Genomic DNA, 17,654 nt, shown 5'->3' with positions numbered 1-17,654 from the left:
TGGATAGAGCATCGGCCTGTGGGCTGAAAGGTCCCAGGTTCGATTCCGTTAAAGGGCATGTACCTTAGTTGCGGGCACATCCCCACTGGGGTATGTGCAAGAGGCAGCTGGTCGATGATTCTCTCATTAATGTTTCTAACTCTTTATCCCTCTCTCTTCCTCTGTAAAAAATCAATAAAATACATTTTTAAAAAATTGGTATCAGCAATACACCCTGAAAAACACATGGTGTCAAAACAAGCCAGAGGAAAATCATTTGGGCAAAAAATGAAAAAGGATCCCAAGTCAAATTTATAGAAAATATTCCTTTATTAACTTTTGGTTGAGAATGTTTGCATATTTTCAGAAAACAACTCCAAGACCATGTGGATTCTGGCAACAGAGAGGAATTGACAGGACTTCAACCATGAAGACAGAAGAGAAGCAGTCCAGAGATGGAAGACACTGATGACGCCTTGCCATAAAAGCAGTCAGCAGCTGTGTCACTGCAGGTTGCCCAGGACCAAACCAGAGGGTTGGACCTGTGTTACCACCATCTGTCCACCATCCAGAACTGAAATATCATTGCTGACATGTACACATAAGAAACTGTTTGACATTGAACTAGTGGCCCAGAAAGAAACTCTACAGACTGATTCCTATGCCTTTTAGTATAATGTTTATTGCTTGTCTCATTTTTGAATCTTTTATTTCCAGTAGGACATGTTCTCACTCATCTAGGGGAAATTGTGAACGTAGAATGATGGAACAAGAACAGACCCAGAGATAAGGAGGCATGGGTCAGACTGTTGGACCTCAAAGGGAGGGTGGGGATAAAAGGGAGAGATCAACCAAAGGACTTACGTGCATACATACGAGCCTAACCAGTGTTCCAGGACAATAGGGGGGTGGGAACATGAGTAGGGGTGAAGGGTAGGGGATTGGAATGGGGGGTTAAGGACAAATATGTGATACCTTAATAAAAAATAAAAAAAAAAAAGACAAAGACGACTTGTTCCTAGAGGTTTGCTTTATTTCCATCGAGACCCTGCCACAGCCTGGATGTGGGCCAGACACTGCAGTGCCCAAGCACAGGGCAGGACACACCCTCCCGCTGCTGCCCACGCCCGGGCAGTCCCCCAGGAGGCCAAGGGGACAGCCGCCTGGTGTGCGGCAGCAGGAGGCCTGGCGCAGCTCCGCCGGAGTCTGTGACAAACGCAGTGACTCAGAGACCCGCAGGAGAAGGCTGGAGCAGTGCCTGGGGCCCGCTGGACACAGGTAAAGGCACAGCTCTGGAGACGGCTCCCGGGGCGCGGGCAGAGCGGGAAGCACAGGACACAGGCACCGCGCAGGCTGCAGGGACGCCTGGCTCCGGCATGAGGTGGCGCTGCAACGAGGGGACACGTTTACTCTCTGTCCTGCACGCACAGGCACGTGTCAGGGGCAGTAGGAGGTGGCCCAGCCCTGGCCTGGCGGTGGGATGTGAGCAGCAGTCTCGCCGGTAGCGCCATCGAAGGATGACCAGTCACTTCTCCCCCTCGGGTACCACTGCCTGCACCCCAAGCCCCGCCCCTGACCCACGGCTCCAGCTGCAAGGCCTCGGGGCCCTTCCTCACAGCGGCACCGAGTCCCCGCCACACCCCACCTCGGGCTCCGAGGACTCTCGTGCAGAGCCACCGGAGATGGGCCCGGGGCACCCGAGCGCCAGCCCCCTGGAGCTCCAGCTGCCCCTCACTGTCACAGCACACACGTGAGGACGTCCCTGGCTGAGCCCGTGAGTGGACTTCCGAGTCACCATGACCAGACTCTGGCTAACCTGCGGGAGGTCTTACCACAGTGCGGTCGGTCACTCCTGACTCCCCAGGGGGATGATCTCTTCCGTGACAAAGAACTCGATGGTCTCCTCCTCCCAGTCATCCACGTTGCTATCCAGCTCGTCGGTGTCCACACCTAGAGGAGGACAGGAGTGACAGCGGGGCGGGCAGCGCCGGCTGCAACCTCAGGGAGCACGCGCAGCCAGGAGGCGCAGACCACGCCCCTCCCTGGGACCTGCCTTTGCTGACGAGAACCGTCATGGCACGTCAGACACCAAGGAGGAGAGCGCTGAACAAACAAGCTTTAGAAGCAGATCCCGTTACCTCCTCGCAATTCCAGCCGCTCGTTCTTCTGCTCCATGTAGAGCTCCTGGGCCATTTTCCGGTACTTCCGGAAGTCCTCCATCATGGTGCGCCTCCTCTCCACCAGTTCCTAGGGGCGGGGCGGGGCGGGGTGGAGTTAGGGCTGGCACTGCACCCAGCACCCTCCTGACCTTGCTGGACCAGGAGGGCTGTGTCAACAGCAGCTGCCAGACGACGCAGGGACACTTCCCTTAAAGGGGACCGCCAGGACAGGAGCGGTGGGGGTGCTCTTCTCCCTCTCCTCCCGACTGCCCCCACTTGCAGGCGGCACAGGGAGCACCCTCCATGGAGAAGTGACTGCCCAGGGACCCCTCCTGCACCCCAGCTGACGCTGGTCCCCCTCTGCAGTGAGGGGCGGCGGCCATCTGCGGCCTCTACCAGTCCGAGGACCACGCTGACCTTCGAGGCTTTGGACTGACTCAGACGATCCTTCTGTTCGAAGATCTTGGAGTATTTCTTCAGATCTTTTCTAATTTGCTGAAACAAAGACAGGTCCCTCAGGATTACACACGCAAAGCAAGACCCACTAATGCAGTCCATGCTGCCAACATGTAATGACACCCAGCGAAGGATGGGCACAGCCTCCATGGCACTCAGCGTGGCTGGGCATTGGCTCTCAGGTCTCCCAGCCGAGGGACTGTCCTCCCTTCCCAGGCTCCGTCCGCTCAGCCTCGTCCTCACACCCCTCCCACCAGCAAACTCCCCATGCCACGTGAACCCCGCACAGCCCCTCCCCAGTTCACGCCCACGCCCTAGGGTGGTGCTGCGGGGCCTGAGGCCCAGCGACTGCCCTAAGCTGCTCTCCCCTCGGTGGTTCCCGCTGGGACATCCCTTCCCAGGGTCCCAGGTATCACCTGGCTACTCCTCACTGCCCCCCTCGCCCGCCTCCGCCCGCTGGAGAGCAGACCTTGATCTGGTCCTGGCTCAGGAGTGTGGGGGGCCGCGGCCTCCACAGCAGCTGGCAGAAGCGGTCCTTGTTGTTCTTCTGCAGGAGGCGGCCCTGGAAGGTCCACAGCCAGTACGCGTTGTCCACCTGCAAGAGGTCAGCGGTGCTGCAGCCCCAGGGAGGGTCCGCAGTGAGGCCGGAGCAGACCCGCCGCACTCCTGCCCGCCCGCTGTGGCTCCGTGGCTGAGCGCTAACTCACAAACCGGGAGGTCACGGCTTGATTCCCAGTCAGGGCACATGCCTGGGTTATGAGCTCGACCCCAATAGGGGGTGTGCAGGAGGCAGCTGATCCACGATTCTCTCTCAATGTTTCTCTCTCCCCCTGCTGTCTGAAACCAACAAAAACATGTATTTTTTAAAAAGCCTCTCCCTCCACACTCGTCTGCAGGCAGACGGTGCCTTTGCTGGGATGTTGGGGACACGGTCCCCGGTGCCCTGCCTGCCTCACTGCTGCAGCCCAGCGCTGGGGAGCACGGCCAGCTGAGCTGCGCGCCAAGGCGGCCTGTGAGGTGAGCCGAGGTCCTGGTCAGGACGTAAAGGACCCGCTTTGCAGCGTGTTCACAAGCCTGTGCTCCTGAGAGCCACTGACGTGACCACAGCGACCAGACAACCGTGGTCCAAACCGAGACGTGACCACAGCGACCAGACAACCGTGGTCCAAACCGAGATGTGACCACAGCGACCAGACAACCGTGGTCCAAACCGAGATGTGACCACAGCGACCAGACAACCGTGGTCCAAACCGAGAACCGCTGGGAGAAGTAACTGCTGGGGTACCGGGACAGGCCCTCCACAGCGAGCGGCCTGGCTGATGCTGAACCACAGGGAGGCTGCGGCCGGAAAGCTGTGACCTGAGCCCCACGGAGACCCGCTGGGGCAGGGAAGACCGGGCCTGACTCGGGAGAGCGTGGCCAGGGACCGCCCCCTTTTATGGAAAAGGCTAATGCTCAGGTACAGACAGCCCGAGTCACGGTGCCCGATTCTCAGTGCGGGAGTGACCCACACTTGGGGGAAACCGAGTTCCAAGCTCTGGACCCTCCCAGGGCTAGCGCGCCCGGCGTGCTCCTCTCTGACATCCACAGCTGGACGGAGGCACGACTGCCCACTGCAGGCCATGCTGTCTGCTAGGCACTGCCTGCTATGGTGCTGACTGGAACACCCCCCGGTGGTCGATAAGCTTCTGCACGGAGGCAGCACCACTTGGTCTCAGTGAGGCGGCGCAGTCCCCATACCTTGTGGCTCCACCAGGACACGGAGGTGACCACGTAGCGCCCGGTCGGGTCCCACTCCACGTCGGAGGCCATGTAGTGCTCGGCAATGTTCATGACGGTGCAGTCCGACGTGTCCACAAACGCCAGGGCGCCGTTCATGCTGGGGAGACAGACAGACGTCCTCAACAGGAGCCTCCCACGCAGTTCCGTGTGCCAGGGCCCGGGGAGGCCCCAGGGGAGGGTCCAGGGCGTCCCCTAACCGCTGCCTTGCTGTTAGCGTGGACACTGAACAGAGACAAGGACGCTGCTGAAGGCTGTCGGGCCCAGGACCAGCCTGTGTCTGCAGCACACTTCATGGAGCAGGCCAGCTGTGCCCGAGCCTCCGGAACCACGGAGGGGACAGCCGGAGCGCCCGCGCGCATGAGCAGTGTGCCGAGGGTCCTCCCCCCACGGTCTGCCGGAGGAGCAGCTGAGCAGGGGCAGGGGCTGAGAGGGTGCCATGAGAGCACGGTCATGCCTGGGCCAAGTCCAGAGCGTGCACCAACACTGCACAGAGGCTGGGACGGCCCTTGCACACGAGAAGAAACCAGTGCAGGAGGTGTGGACTGGGGTTGGGGCCTGTGCTGCGGCCCACAGCGCTGCTCGGGCACCAGGCGGACACCCACCTCCTGAGACCGGCCAGCACCACGAACTGTCCTTGGGGGCTCCAGAAGATGGTGTTGGCCTGCTGCTTGTCAAACATTTCTGCAAGGAAAGAAGGAACGGGCCCTGAGAAGTCGTGGTGCAAGGCTAGGGCCGGGGTGCAGCCAGGACTGAGGAGCTAAGGCCTGGCACGTGCCCAAAGCTCAGAGAAAGCAGCCTTATCCTCTCAACGCCAGGGCAGGACGTACAGACACTGACGTGTGAGGGAGCCCCGCAGGCCCCGCCTGTCCATGGATGTGACATGGATGTGAACCACGTGCTCACTGGGTCTCCCAGCGGCGGGCTCAGGCCTCACAGCTGTGCTGGCAGGTCCCCCACATGCCAACAGGCTCGCCCCTACAGACACAGACACAGACAGGCGAGGCCACCTACTGATGAGCTCGATCTTCCCGTTGCTCTTCACGTGGTAGAAGGACACGGATATGCGGGGCGCCTCTCCATGCAGCACGGCGAACTTGCTCCCGTTGGGCTCCCAGGCGAAGGCGATGATGGGCTCTGGGGAGACAGCACCCGTTCTCACTGGACGGGCCCGAGCAGCAGCGGAAAGGCCACTGGCAGAGTCCACAGCGGCACGGTGGCCCGCGCCCACTGACCGGGTGGAAAGGCCCGCCTGCCGTGGGCTGTGCGGCCTGTGGCCGTGTCCTTCCCACACTCCGTGGTACGCAGGGTCCCAGGGCAGGAGGCTGGGCCTTACACGTTCTCGTCTCTCTGTGCTTCCCCCTCCGTTTCTCTCCAGCAAACAGAAACGGAAGGCAGAGGCGCGGCCTGGGCAGTTCCCGTGGCCCGAAGGCCCTCACAGAAACGCAGGTGCGAGCGCTCCGCAGCAGCTGTGCTGCCCGCGGCAGGAGACCTGCCTCCCGGCCAGACCCCGCTCCCGTGCTCGGGAGCAGGCCCCGTGAGGAGAAGAGCGGGGCCGCGTCCCTCGGCCACTGGAAAGGTTATGCGAGTGAAACTGGAAACTCCTGACCTTACAGCCACGCTCTGCAGCTGAGCCCACGCCCTCAGGCACTGCCGCAGCCTGTCCTGGCTCCCCCCCCCCCCCCCCGGCCAGGCACTCACACCAGGTCCCACGGCCCATGAGCCCACAAGGACACGCAGCACGGGGACCCAATGAACTTGCCTTTCATCTCCACCACGTCGACAGGGACCTGCTTCTCCCTCATTCGGAAGATTTCAAAGTTCGTGACGACACCCTATTAAAGAAAGGGGCAGGGGTGCGTGTGGGACAGCGTGGAGACCTCAGTATGAGGGAGACGAAAAGGACAAGTGGAGTGACCCAACACCCTCTGGGCCTGGCCATGACCCACAGATTCAGGCCATGCCTCCACCGGCACCTCCACACCGGAGCAGTGCCCGCTCACCTGGGTGCCCTTGGGAGTCCTGTCCACCTTCACACACAGGTAGTCCCCGTTCTTCTGCCAGTGCAGCTTGCAGTCCACCACGTTGAAGAGGTTCCTGACTCGGATCTCCTGCCGGCTGGGCAGCTGCATCAGGGTCACCCGTGCGGGAATATCCTTGTCTTCGGGCACCCAAAAGGCTATGATGTTACCACCAGGGGACCAAGAAAAGTCTCTGTGGGCAAGGAGACCGCCGTCACCAGGGCAACGGCAGAGCACGCTGGCCGTCCGGAGGCCCAGCAGCAGCCCTTCGTGGGAGTGCACTGCCTGGTGCTGCTCCAGGACTGCCGGTCACTTCACCCTGTGGCAGCCCGACCCTCAACTCTCTCTCCCCGCCAGGGAGGCGAGATACCGACTGTGCCGCCCACGGCCACAGCCGCATCCAGGACCCACCCCCCTCTGACCACTCCCTGTAGGAGCTGAGGGAGGAGGACTGGCTGGAGGCAGACTGAGTTCGTGCTGTGAGCAGCATCTTTACTTTTGCGTTTATGAGAACAGAGTCCTGACTTTTTAACATAAGCCATAATTTTGCCTAAAAATGTAAGAAGGGCCTGGCTAGCGTGGCTCAGTGGTTGAGCATCAACATATGAACCAGGAGGTTACAGTTTGATTCACAGTTAGTCATGGCACAGGCCAGGGTTGCAGACTTGATTCCAGGTAGGGGGCGTGCAGGAGGCAGTCAATCAATGAGTCTCTCTCATCACTGATGTTACTACTCTATCCCTCTCCCTTCGTCTCTGAAATCAACAAAAACATATACATATATACACGTATACATACGTATATATACATACATGTATATAAAAAGAAGGCACTTCAGGCAGACACTGCCCCACCAGAGGCTTCCGAGAAAGAAAGGGAGCTGGACTCACCGAACACCCCCCCAATGTGACATGGAGCCCTGTCACTACGTGGAACCCCTGCCCACCCGGTGGCCCTCAGGAGGCACCCTGTGGGGCAGGGCCGCAGAGCCCAGGAGGCACCCTGTGGGTCAGGCCGCGGAGCCCAGGAGGCCCTCAGGAGGCACCCTGTGTGGCAGGGCCGCAGAGCCCAGGAGGCACCCTGTGGGTCAGGCCGCGGAGCCCAGGAGGCCCTCAGGAGGCACCCTGTGGGGCAGGGCCGCAGAGCCCAGGAGGCACCCTGTGGGTCAGGCCTCGGAGCCCAGGAGGCACCCTGTGGGGCAGGGCCGGGAAGCCTAGGAGGCACCGTGTGGGGCAGGCCTCGGAGCCCAGGAGGCACCCTGTGTGGCAGGGCCGCAGAGCCCAGGAGGCCCTCAGGAGGCACCGTGTGGGGCAGGGCCGGGAAGCCCAGGAGGCACCGTGTGGGGCAGGGCCGCGGAGCCCAGGAGGCACCCTGTGGGTCAGGCCGCGGAGCCCAGGAGGCCCTCAGGAGGCACCGTGTGGGGCAGGGCCGCGGAGCCCAGGAGGCACCCTGTGGGTCAGGCCGCGGAGCCCAGGAGGCACCCTGTGGGTCAGGCCGCGGAGCCCAGGAGGCACCCTGTGGGGCAGGCCGCGGAGCCCAGGAGGCACCCTGTGGGTCAGGCCGCGGAGCCCAGGAGGCACCCTGTGGGGCAGGGCCGCGGAGCCCAGGAGGCACCCTGTGGGTCAGGCTGCGGAGCCCAGGAGGCACCCTGTGGGTCAGGCCGCGGAGCCCAGGAGGCCCTCAGGAGGCACCCTGTGGGCCAGGGCCGCGGAGCCCAGGAGGCACCCTGTGGGGCAGGGCCGGGAAGCCTAGGAGGCACCCTGTGGGTCAGGCCTCGGAGCCCAGGAGGCACCGTGTGGGGCAGGGCCGCAGAGCCCAGGAGGCCCTCAGGAGGCACCCTGTGGGTCAGGCCGCAGAGCCCAGGAGGCACCCTGTGGGTCAGGCCGCAGAGCCCAGGAGGCACCCTGTGGGGCAGGGCCGCGGAGCCCAGGAGGCCCTCAGGAGGCACCGTGTGGGGCAGGGCCTCGGAGCCCAGGAGGCACCCTGTGGGGCAGGGCCGTGGAGCCCAGGAGGCCGGGCCGTGGAGGAGCAGCTGGAGGGGCCCTGCTTACTTGATGCCGGAGATCTTCAAGCTCTTCTTGTCCAGGAGGCCCATGGACTGCAGGAGAGGAGGGTCACAGTGACTGAACGGCCAACGTCTCAAGCACATGACATTTTTACAAAAACGCCACCAGAGGTTCCCATGTGAGCGTGCAAGAGTACAGAGAGTGACAAACCCTGAAAGTGTCTCATTTCCCACCACCTCTCCGCCCCCACCCTCTGAGCACAACACGGGCGGGCCGAGCACGACCAGACCAGGACACACGGCTCCACCGCGCCCGGGTCCAGGGAGAGCCCCCGAGCCGGCCCAGTGCGTCTGAGATAACAAAAGCGACCACTCACAGGGGTTTCGTAGATGCTGAGGGTGTCGAGGGTCATCCGCGCAAAGAACTTGCCATCATGGCTCCACCTGAGACGAGAGGGAGACCCGTGCAGGCTCTGCCCCAAGCAGCCCTGAGGGCGCCAGCCCCCTATCCCTCCCCACCCCGTCCACCTACTTGAAAATCGGCCAATGAGCAGAGCTTTCACAGTGGAAGCCTCTCTTCTTCTGCCCGGTGAGGATGTCCCAGATGATGATGGCCTGAGGATCATCCTGTGTGTCCATCAGGGGGCTGAAGGTCACCAGGTATCTGTAACAGGGGGACACGTTTTATTTACTTGAAGTGTTTTACTGATTTGAAAGAGGAGGAGGAGAATAAAACACTGATAAATGAGAACATTCCATCGTCTGCCTCCCGCACGCCCCCTACTAGGGATCGAGCCTGCGACCCGGGAGGACGCTGAGTGGCTGTGGGCCATGGCCTTCAAGGTCCTCATGTTCCCCCATCCCCCCACAAAGCTACGCGGACCAGCACACACAGGAGGGATGTTCGCTCACAAGAAAATAACCTGCAAAATACACAATCTTGGACTAGATCCTGAACTGAAGGGGAAATTTTAAAGGACATCCCTGGATCAAGTGACAGAGTTTAACAGTAACCTATGCACACGGCCGTGTGTAACTCCCATTCCCAGCAACGCGCACTCGGGGGAGAGGGACCTGATCCTTCCACCTACTGCCCCGTCTCATGGAAATGTTACACTCCTCTATTTGGGGAGAAAATGACAAAGCAAAGAAGCCACACGGGAACTGGAGCGCTCAGCACAGAGCACACCGGAGTTCTCAGACCTCCCACCGTTTCTGAGGGCAAAACTACTGCAGTAAGACTTCCCTGCAGGAGGCCAGGGAGAGCTGAAGGGAACCGATGCCAACGGCACTGCCCCAAGGGCTTACCTTTCGCAAGGCGAGAAGTCGATGAGCTGGACCCCCTGGTGGCTGAACCTCTGAATCTGTTTGAACTTCTCGCCCCCCCAGAGCGCGATGCCTCGCTGATGGAAGGTCGCCAGGTAGGTGCCCTTGGGAGACCAGCGCACGTACGTCTCCGTCCACCTCTGCGGAGACACAAGGCCACGTTAACAGTGCGGCCAGGCGCACACTCCTACACGGCGCCCCCTGCTCTCGTGCCCAGCTCCCTCCCTCTGTGGCAGCAAACACCCACCGCTCTCTCTTCGATCGACACGGGATCCTTCACGTCGTTCCAGAATATGGAGGTGCGGTCCCCGCTCTCGAAGATCACGCTGTACTGATCCCGGCACTCCGGCTCCTCCAGCCAGTAGCGCAGATTCCCCTGGAGGAAGACCGAGGCGGGTAACGTCCGTGTTCATCAGAGAAACGCAGTTTGTCACACTGCTCTTGGAGGTGGGCACATCCTGGCAGCGTCTCCCTCTCCCACCCCTCAAGCCAAGAGGCTGGCCAGCTTTTCTTCACCTACTGAGACACCGATTTCAACCACATACCAAGTCTTTGAAAGGCTGTTTCTCTGGAATATCCCACTCATCACTGATGGTCATGTACCTGGAAGAGAAAGAGGAATGGTCCAATAGCAGCTAACCCATGGCTCCCCCACCGCCCTGGGCAGTGCAGCCAGCCCTCAGTTACCATCCACTAAGGGACATAACTGACGGTAAGTTTCCAGGGCAGCTCATCAACATTGTGAGGAAACGCCACGTGCGAGGGCCCGCTGTCCTGCGCCCTGCTGTCCACCCCAGCGCAGGGGAAAGGACGAGCTTTACTGGTAGTACCGGTGAGGGTGCTGGTGTGAGGTGCTGCTGGCCGGTGTGAGAGAGGGGCCAGGGATGTGAAATGGTCCTGCATGGTCTGACCAGAGGGTGGGACGCCCAGAAGGCAGGAGCCCTCCCCCTGAAGCGGGCCACCCGCAGGGTGAACGTCCAGGTTTGCACGGCCAGAGCCTGAGCTCACTTGTCAAAGTCGGTGAAAAGGTTGACTCTGAAGGTGTGCTGCTTGTCGAGCTTGTAGCCGTCGGCATTCTTCACGGCATCCAGGGCGTGGGCAGGAGACGCGTACTCCAGGAAAATGTAGCTGCAATGAGGAGGCGGTGCATGGACATGAAGATTAGCGTACTCGGCTCAACACACACGTGACCTTCCACAGCTGCAAACATGGCCCGCGCCCTGGACCGTGTCCCGCCATGTCCGAGGCAGTCAAATCCTGGGCAGAACAGTTCCGAGCATGAATGAAGTCCTAACAGCAGCTCCCCATTCATCAGAACGTCCATTAGCTTGACTGTGGTAATGGTTTCATGGATGTGTGTGTGTGTGTGTCAAAGTGTGCGAAAGCATACACTTTAAAACCAGGCACGAGCCGAAACTGGTTTGGCTCAGTGGATAGAGCATCAGCCTACAGACTGAAGTGTCCCAGGTTTCATTCCAGTCAAGGGTATGTATCTTGGTTGCAGGCACATCCCCAGTGGGGAGTGTGCAGGAGACAGCTGATCGATGTTTCTCATCGATGTTTCTTTTTTTAATTTTCTTTTAAAAAAAAATATTTTTTATTGATTTTTTACAGAGAGAAGAAGGGAGAGGGATAGAGTGTCAGAAATATCGATGAGAATCATCAATCAGCTGCCTCCTGCACACACACACCCCCCCCCCCACTGGGGATGTGCCCGCAACCAAGGTATGTGCCCTTCACCAGAATCGAACCCGGGATCTTTCAGTCCCCAGGCCGACGCTCTATCCACTGAGCCAAACCAGTTTTGGCATCTCATCGATGTTTCTAACTCTCTATCCCTCTCCCTTCCTCTCTGTAAAAATCAATAAAATATATTTAAAACAAAACAAAACAAATCATGGGCACGATTACTATATGTCAACTATTTTATAAAGCTGTTACAAAACCTAGTCATAAAGATGTGGCCCTGGCCAGGTGGCTCAGTCGGTTGAGCGCCGTCCCATGCACCAAGAGTTGCTGGTTCCGTCCCCGGTCAGGGCACACGCCATCGTGCATGCAGGAGGCAGCTGATGGATGTGTAGCTCTCACTAGGATGTTTCTCTCTTCCTCTCTCTCTAAAAATCAATAAGAATTTAAAACAAAACACCCCCTAAATTTGGAATGCTTGGAAAAAAAGATAAAGTCATGAATATTATGTACTAGGCTGAATTACAGGCAAAGTCACAAAGATTCTCAAGGGTGTTTCATTATAAACAAAATATAACACGTATCCTTCCACCTATTTCCACGTAGAAAACTTTTTAAAACCTGATCACCTCACCCTGTCCTCTCAAAGACTGGCATTTACTGACTAGACCCTCCTTCCTCTGGTGCCGACATCGCCCAGCGGCAGCCCCAACCCCTCTCCTCGGTCCAGAGAAAAGGAACACACACACTTGCTCTAACGGGGACACCTGCGAGGCTTTGTGCAAACAGATGGCCTGTCACTAGACGGGACAGGACGCCACAGTGTTTAAAGTGAAGGCACCAGAGTTGCAGTTATCGACACAGAAGACCTACTACGGGATTTCAAAAGCAAAGTGCAAGACTGCCTTGAGCTGCCTTTTTTTGTTTTTTTAATATATTTTATTGATTTTTGTACAGAGAGGAAGAGAGAGAGATAGTTAGAAACATCGATGAGAGAGAGTCATCGATCAGCTGCCTCTTGTACATCCCCTACTGGGGATATGCCTGCAACCAAGGTACATGCCCTTGACCGGAATCGAACCCGGGACCTTTCAGTCCCCAAGCCGACGCTCTATCCATTGAGCCAAACCGGTTTCGGCTTGAGCTGCCATTTTTAAGAGGCACTATTCTAGGTAACACCAGAGAAAAAAAGCTGATTAAGCAATGACACAGTGCCTTCACCTAGACTGTAAAAAATATCGATATACCCATGTGTGATGTTAAAACATGAAAAATAAAGCGTCTTAGAATAAAATGCCACATGTAAAATCTCCCTGAAACCCTGCCAGCTTCCAGATCTGTGGGCCCTTCACCCTGGATGTATCATGTGCCCGCTGTGCTGACAGACTGAAACTCGGCTCTGAGTTTGTGAGCCTCCAGCAGCCCAGGCCTGCACCTAGTGTCCCGGCGCTGCTGGGCGGAGCCTCGGCTGGAGGCGGTGGGCACCCCCTGAAGTGGAAGTGGGTGGAGGCCAGAGAACTCGGGCCACGTGGTGCCGGCCAGGAGGGCCTGACCCCAGAAGTAGCAAGGACACTCACCCTTTCGTCTTCCCCTCCTCCTCTGGGTAAAAGTCGTTGGTGATCTTCCCGAACTTGGAGAAGATCTTGTGGATGACGTTTCTGAGCTTGTCCAGCCGGTCGGGTCCCACCTGAGGAACACTGTCCACCACGATCACCGAGTCGATCCCGTCCGCTTCCTGAGGCCGGTCTTTGAGCACGTCTCCCAGTAACTCTGTCCGAGAGAGATGTCCGGTGACTTACTGACCCGGCAACACGCTCAGCGTGAGCTAGCACTGGCCCAATCTCCAGCAGCGGGAGAGGACGCTAACCCGGCACCTGGGGAGGAAGCCTGGCCCTGGCTCGCCTTCCATTACACGTGAGAGGAGGAGGGAGGTTTTACCTCTCCACACTCCCTGGGACAGTAGGACATGTCCATAGGTTCCTGGCAATAAGGGAAGATCTCAAGAGAATTTAAATAGAAAAAGACTTTCAGTAACGAGAGGAAGGCCTTTCCCGGGAACCAGAAAACCCGGAGTGGGCGGGGACTGCCCCCCCAACCTTCCCCAACTCACTGCCACCGGCCACCGGCCAGTTCCCCCCAGTCAGCCTGAGACAAAACAGCTTGCTACCCAACAGCCTTTCTGGCTGAGGACATGGGGCTGAGACAGACATTAATGCTCTTTCTGAATAATTCTGCACAAACACTTTAAGCTTGTCTAGGAAGCTGTGAAATGGCAAAGCACTGGGTCAGAACAGGCACCTGCAGAGCCGCCATCACAGCACACGCGGAAACCTCATCTGTCTCAGCCAGCCCGGGTCATCTCAACCAGTGTGCTCTGGAACCCGAGGGCCCTCTACTTTCTCTTTTTTTTATTGATTTCAGAGAGGAGGGGAGAGGGAGAGAGCGAAACATCAATGAGAGAGAACCATTGATCAGCTGCCTCCTGCATGCCCCCTCCCCACTGGGGATCAAACCCAAAACCTGGGCATGTGCCTCTGGCCAGATTCGAACCTGGGACCCTTCAGTCCACAAGCCAATGCTCTATCCACTGAGCCAAACCAGCCAGGGCCACTGTACCTTCTTTATCACACTTTTAAGAATTTCAACATACCAGCCTGCCTGGTGTGGACCAGGTAGTTGAGGCAGAGCACCCTATACAATGAAAGGTGGTGTGTTTGGTCGTGGGTCAGGGCACACACCCAGGTTGTGGGTTAGATCCGAAAGGCAGGAGGCAACCAATCCATGTTTCTCTCCCTCCCTTCCGCTCTCTAGAATCAATGAAAAACATGTCCTCGCCAAAACCGGTTTGGCTCAGTGGATAGAGCGACGGCCTGCAGACTGAAAGATGCCAGGTTCGATTCCAGTCAAGGGCATGGACCTTGGTTGCGGGCATATCCTCGGTGGGGTGTGTGCAGGAGGCAGCTGATAGGTGATTCTCTCATCGATGTTTCTAACTTTCTGTCCCTCTCTCTTCCTCTCTGTAAAAAATTAATGAAAAATATTTTTTAAATATGTCCTCAAGTGAGGGTTGTTAAAAAAAAGAATTTCAACATGTCAAAGAACATGTCAGAAAAATTCTTTGCTGCATTTTATTCTCAAAATTTAAGACGGATTCTCCTCACTTTTGTGTTTGACATGTTCAGTAAGTTCAAAGGCCTTTTAAAAAGGAGTCTTAATTTCAAGAGGCATGCCCTGTTATAAACTACGGGAGGCTCAGTGCTCAAAATCCGTGGCTGGGGGAGTGCCCCTCAGCCGGGCCTGCGCCCTCAGTCCAGGAGCCCTCGGTATGTCCGACTGACAACCTAGCACTGCAGGAGGCAGGAGAGGCTTCCTGGCCGAGAGGTGCTCCCCCTGTGGGAGCACACTGACCACCAGGGGGCAGCTCCTGCATTGAGTGTCTGCCCCCTGGTGGTCAGTGCACATCGTGGAGGCCAGTTATTCTGTTCGCTCAATTTGCATATTAGCCTTTTATTATATAGGGCACGTGTCAAACACAAGGCCCGCGGGCCAAATCCATCCCGCCAGGCCTTGCAATGTGGCCCGCACTGCGCTGTCATCACTGCACTCCGCTGCGTTTCCATCACAATGACAGTTTATGACTGTTCAGTAAACCATTCGGCCGCGATTTAGGCTGGATTTTAGATTTTGGCCCCTTCTCTGATTGAGTTCGACACCCCTAATATAGGGTTTCTAACTCATTTCAACCCTTTATAAATATTGAAAATGTTACCTTAAAAACAAAACTGCCACTTAGATTTCAAATAAAAAACACAAAGGAAAGAGGCAGTCAGAGCCACACCTGGCGATGGCTTCCCACAGGACAGGAGTGCAATCCAGGGCTCTTTAAAGCTCACGCACCACACAATTAAGTGGCCGTAAAGCCTGATCTGAGTTTATAAGTTACAATAAATACCCAGCGTTTACACACAGGGCGCCCTCCTTCCCCAGTGCTCAGGTCTTTATGGGAACAAGTGTTCTTTATAAGAGTCTGTCCACACACTGCAAGGTCAGTAACCACAGACACATCTCCTTCGTCACAGCCTGCACCTCTTGTTCTCGGTGCATGGATGCCCAGTCTGGCTCCAGGAGAAATAGAAAGGAGCAATTCTCAAAACTAAGCAGCAAACAGTATCATCAACAGTACTTATGAGCCAAAGAGGAAGACATTGAGAGGGAAAACTTTCACAACGCCTGGCTGAGCCCGGCAGCAGCGGAGAACTGAAGCTACAGGGCGACTGGCGTGAAGGTTCCAGGCCGAGGCACAGCTCGGCGGCCCCGCGTGGCGCTCAGGGCACTAGGAGAGGGTGCTCCCCACACTGCATTTCCCCGAGAAGGGGTGCCCAGGTGTCCCTCTCGGCTCCTCACCGACAGGACAGTTCTTCTCACTAATACCAAACACATGTGAGCACCCGACCACAAGGGGCCTGAGAAAGGGAGGCCTCAGTGCTGGCTCCCAGGTCGGCGGGCTACAGCCCACCATGTCCCGCGCTCCAAAGGCCTGCCGCAGCCTCCTAGCCTTGCTCAGGTCACACCCCGCGTGTCAGGTCACAATCCTGGAAATAACTCACGCGTTACATACAGTCTGTGAACGAGGTGTGCTCCAAAAAGGCTTTGACCTGGAGTAAGCACTGAGGGGCTCAACAGAGGCCCTGAAGTCCACGCCACGATTCATACGGGAACCACCACCAGCGGGGCAGAAAGCAGGCGGCCGGGCAGCACTGTCTCCCGGGGAATTCCCAGCTGGAGCCCTTCCGGCTGCTCAGCTGACATGTTTCTGTCTATTCAGTGCGACACGGTAACAGCAGGTAACCCTTTAAGAGTGTTTAGAGTCGACAGCTCCACGTCCGTTTCCTAAACTCCTTTTCCACTTTCCCTGAGGTTCTTTATGATTCTGTCTCCACCTCCGTGCGAGCAGACACAACAGCTAAAAACTTCTGTGACACCGGCCACCTCCCTCTCTCGGGCAGCACTGCCCACCTCGCCGCGGCGTCTGCGTCTCCCCCCGACACACACCCCGTGCACGGGGAGCCCCCGGTGCGCCCAGGCCGCGCGCGGGCTGCCCTGGCCGTCAGTCCCGGGAGGAGCGGGGCCGCAGGCGGGGGCAGCCGGGGGCCTGCAGGCTGGTCGGGGAGGAAGGAGGCAGAGCCGGCCGCAGAGCCCCCACAGGTTCGGGCCGGTCCGGAGAGCGCGGCTCGGGGCGCAACGTCCCTCCCACCGCGAGGGGCCCGCGCCGGGTCGGCTTCAGCTCGGACAGGGAAGGCTCCCTGCGCCCGGCCCCCGGCGGTGGGAACGGCGGCCCAGGCTGCCTCCCGCACCTCTCACGGGGGAGGAGGGCGTCCGGGACCGCACGGCGAGCTCCCCTCCGAGGGGCGCCGGGGGCGGAGGGGACCCCGCGCCCCCCGGTTCCCGCGTCCGGCCCCGGCGCCTCACCTTCCTCGCTCACGTCGTCCACGAAGTCCTCGGGGTCGCTGAAGGAGGGCTCGTCCGCGTCTCCGTTCTCGGCCACCACGGCGTCCTCGGAGGGGCCGCCCTGCTCCCCGCCGGCCCCATCGCCATCGGACCGCGCCTCGGCCGCCGCGTCCCGGGCCTGCTCCGCCCCGGCCTGCTCCGCCGGGGCCTGCTCCCCCGGGGCCTCGTCCTCGGCCTCGGCGGCGGCGGGGGGCTCCTCGGGCGGCGGCGGGGACGGGCCGGGGGTTGCGCCGGCGGCCGCCTCCTCCCCGTCGACCGCGGGCTCGGCGGGCGCTTCAGGGCCCGGCCCGGCCTCCGCCTCCTCGTTCTCGCCGTCCGCCGCCTCCGGCGCGCCGGGCCCCTCGGGCCGCGCCGGCTCCTCCCCCGGCGGCTCGGCGGCCGGCTGCTGCGGTCCGGGCTCGGCCCGCTCCTCGGCCGCCTCGGGCGCCGCCACGTTCTCCGCGTCCTGCATGGGCCCGCCGCTGCCGCCTCGCCGCGCTTCCGACTCTCCCAGGCCGCCCCGCGCCGGCGGCCCGGCCATGTGCGTGCCGCGGGCCGGCCCACCGGGCGGGGGGGGCTCCACGCCCTGCCGCCGCCCCGCGGGGCCGGGAGCCTCAGGGGGCCGCAGAGAGCCCGCCCGTGGTCAGAACAGGACTCCCCTGCGAGTGCGCGCTCAGCTGCCGTCACCACAGCCCCGCGGGCCCGTCCGCACACTCACTGCCGCTGCAAGTCCCCCCTCAGGGAAGGGAGAGAATG

The 17,654-nt window shown here is 59.3% G+C and overlaps 1 protein-coding gene across 3 annotated transcripts; it reads right to left on the bottom strand.

Annotated features, from left to right (window-relative positions):
• Positions 1 to 998: 998 nt before the first annotated feature.
• On the bottom strand, positions 999 to 17,444 carry EIF3B (eukaryotic translation initiation factor 3 subunit B). Of its 3 annotated transcripts, XM_036424049.2 has the most exons (20): positions 17,068 to 17,442; positions 16,881 to 17,037; positions 12,989 to 13,181; positions 10,734 to 10,853; positions 10,271 to 10,328; positions 9,973 to 10,101; positions 9,708 to 9,865; positions 8,932 to 9,063; positions 8,777 to 8,843; positions 8,446 to 8,492; positions 6,377 to 6,587; positions 6,136 to 6,208; positions 5,388 to 5,510; positions 4,979 to 5,057; positions 4,335 to 4,473; positions 3,064 to 3,189; positions 2,556 to 2,633; positions 2,118 to 2,226; positions 1,812 to 1,929; positions 999 to 1,366 (listed from the first exon to the last, which is right to left on the bottom strand). In XM_036424049.2, the coding sequence occupies exons 1-19, from the start codon at positions 17,437 to 17,439 to the stop codon at positions 1,826 to 1,828; spliced, it is 2,475 nt and encodes an 824-aa protein (XP_036279942.2). In that variant the 5' UTR covers positions 17,440 to 17,442; the 3' UTR covers positions 999 to 1,366; positions 1,812 to 1,825. The 3 variants fall into 3 exon arrangements, with proteins under 3 accessions (XP_036279942.2, XP_036279941.2, XP_036279940.2); XM_036424048.2 differs by having other exon boundaries at positions 999 to 1,397; positions 16,881 to 17,444; XM_036424047.2 differs by having other exon boundaries at positions 16,881 to 17,442.
• Positions 17,445 to 17,654: the final 210 nt, after the last annotated feature.

The sequence above is a fragment of the Pipistrellus kuhlii genome, unplaced genomic scaffold, assembly GCF_014108245.1.
Source record: "Pipistrellus kuhlii isolate mPipKuh1 unplaced genomic scaffold, mPipKuh1.p scaffold_m20_p_8, whole genome shotgun sequence".
NCBI lineage: Eukaryota > Metazoa > Chordata > Mammalia > Chiroptera > Vespertilionidae > Pipistrellus > Pipistrellus kuhlii.
The sequence above is the reverse complement of the archived record's forward strand: the minus strand, read 5'-3'. Positions and strand labels throughout refer to the sequence as shown.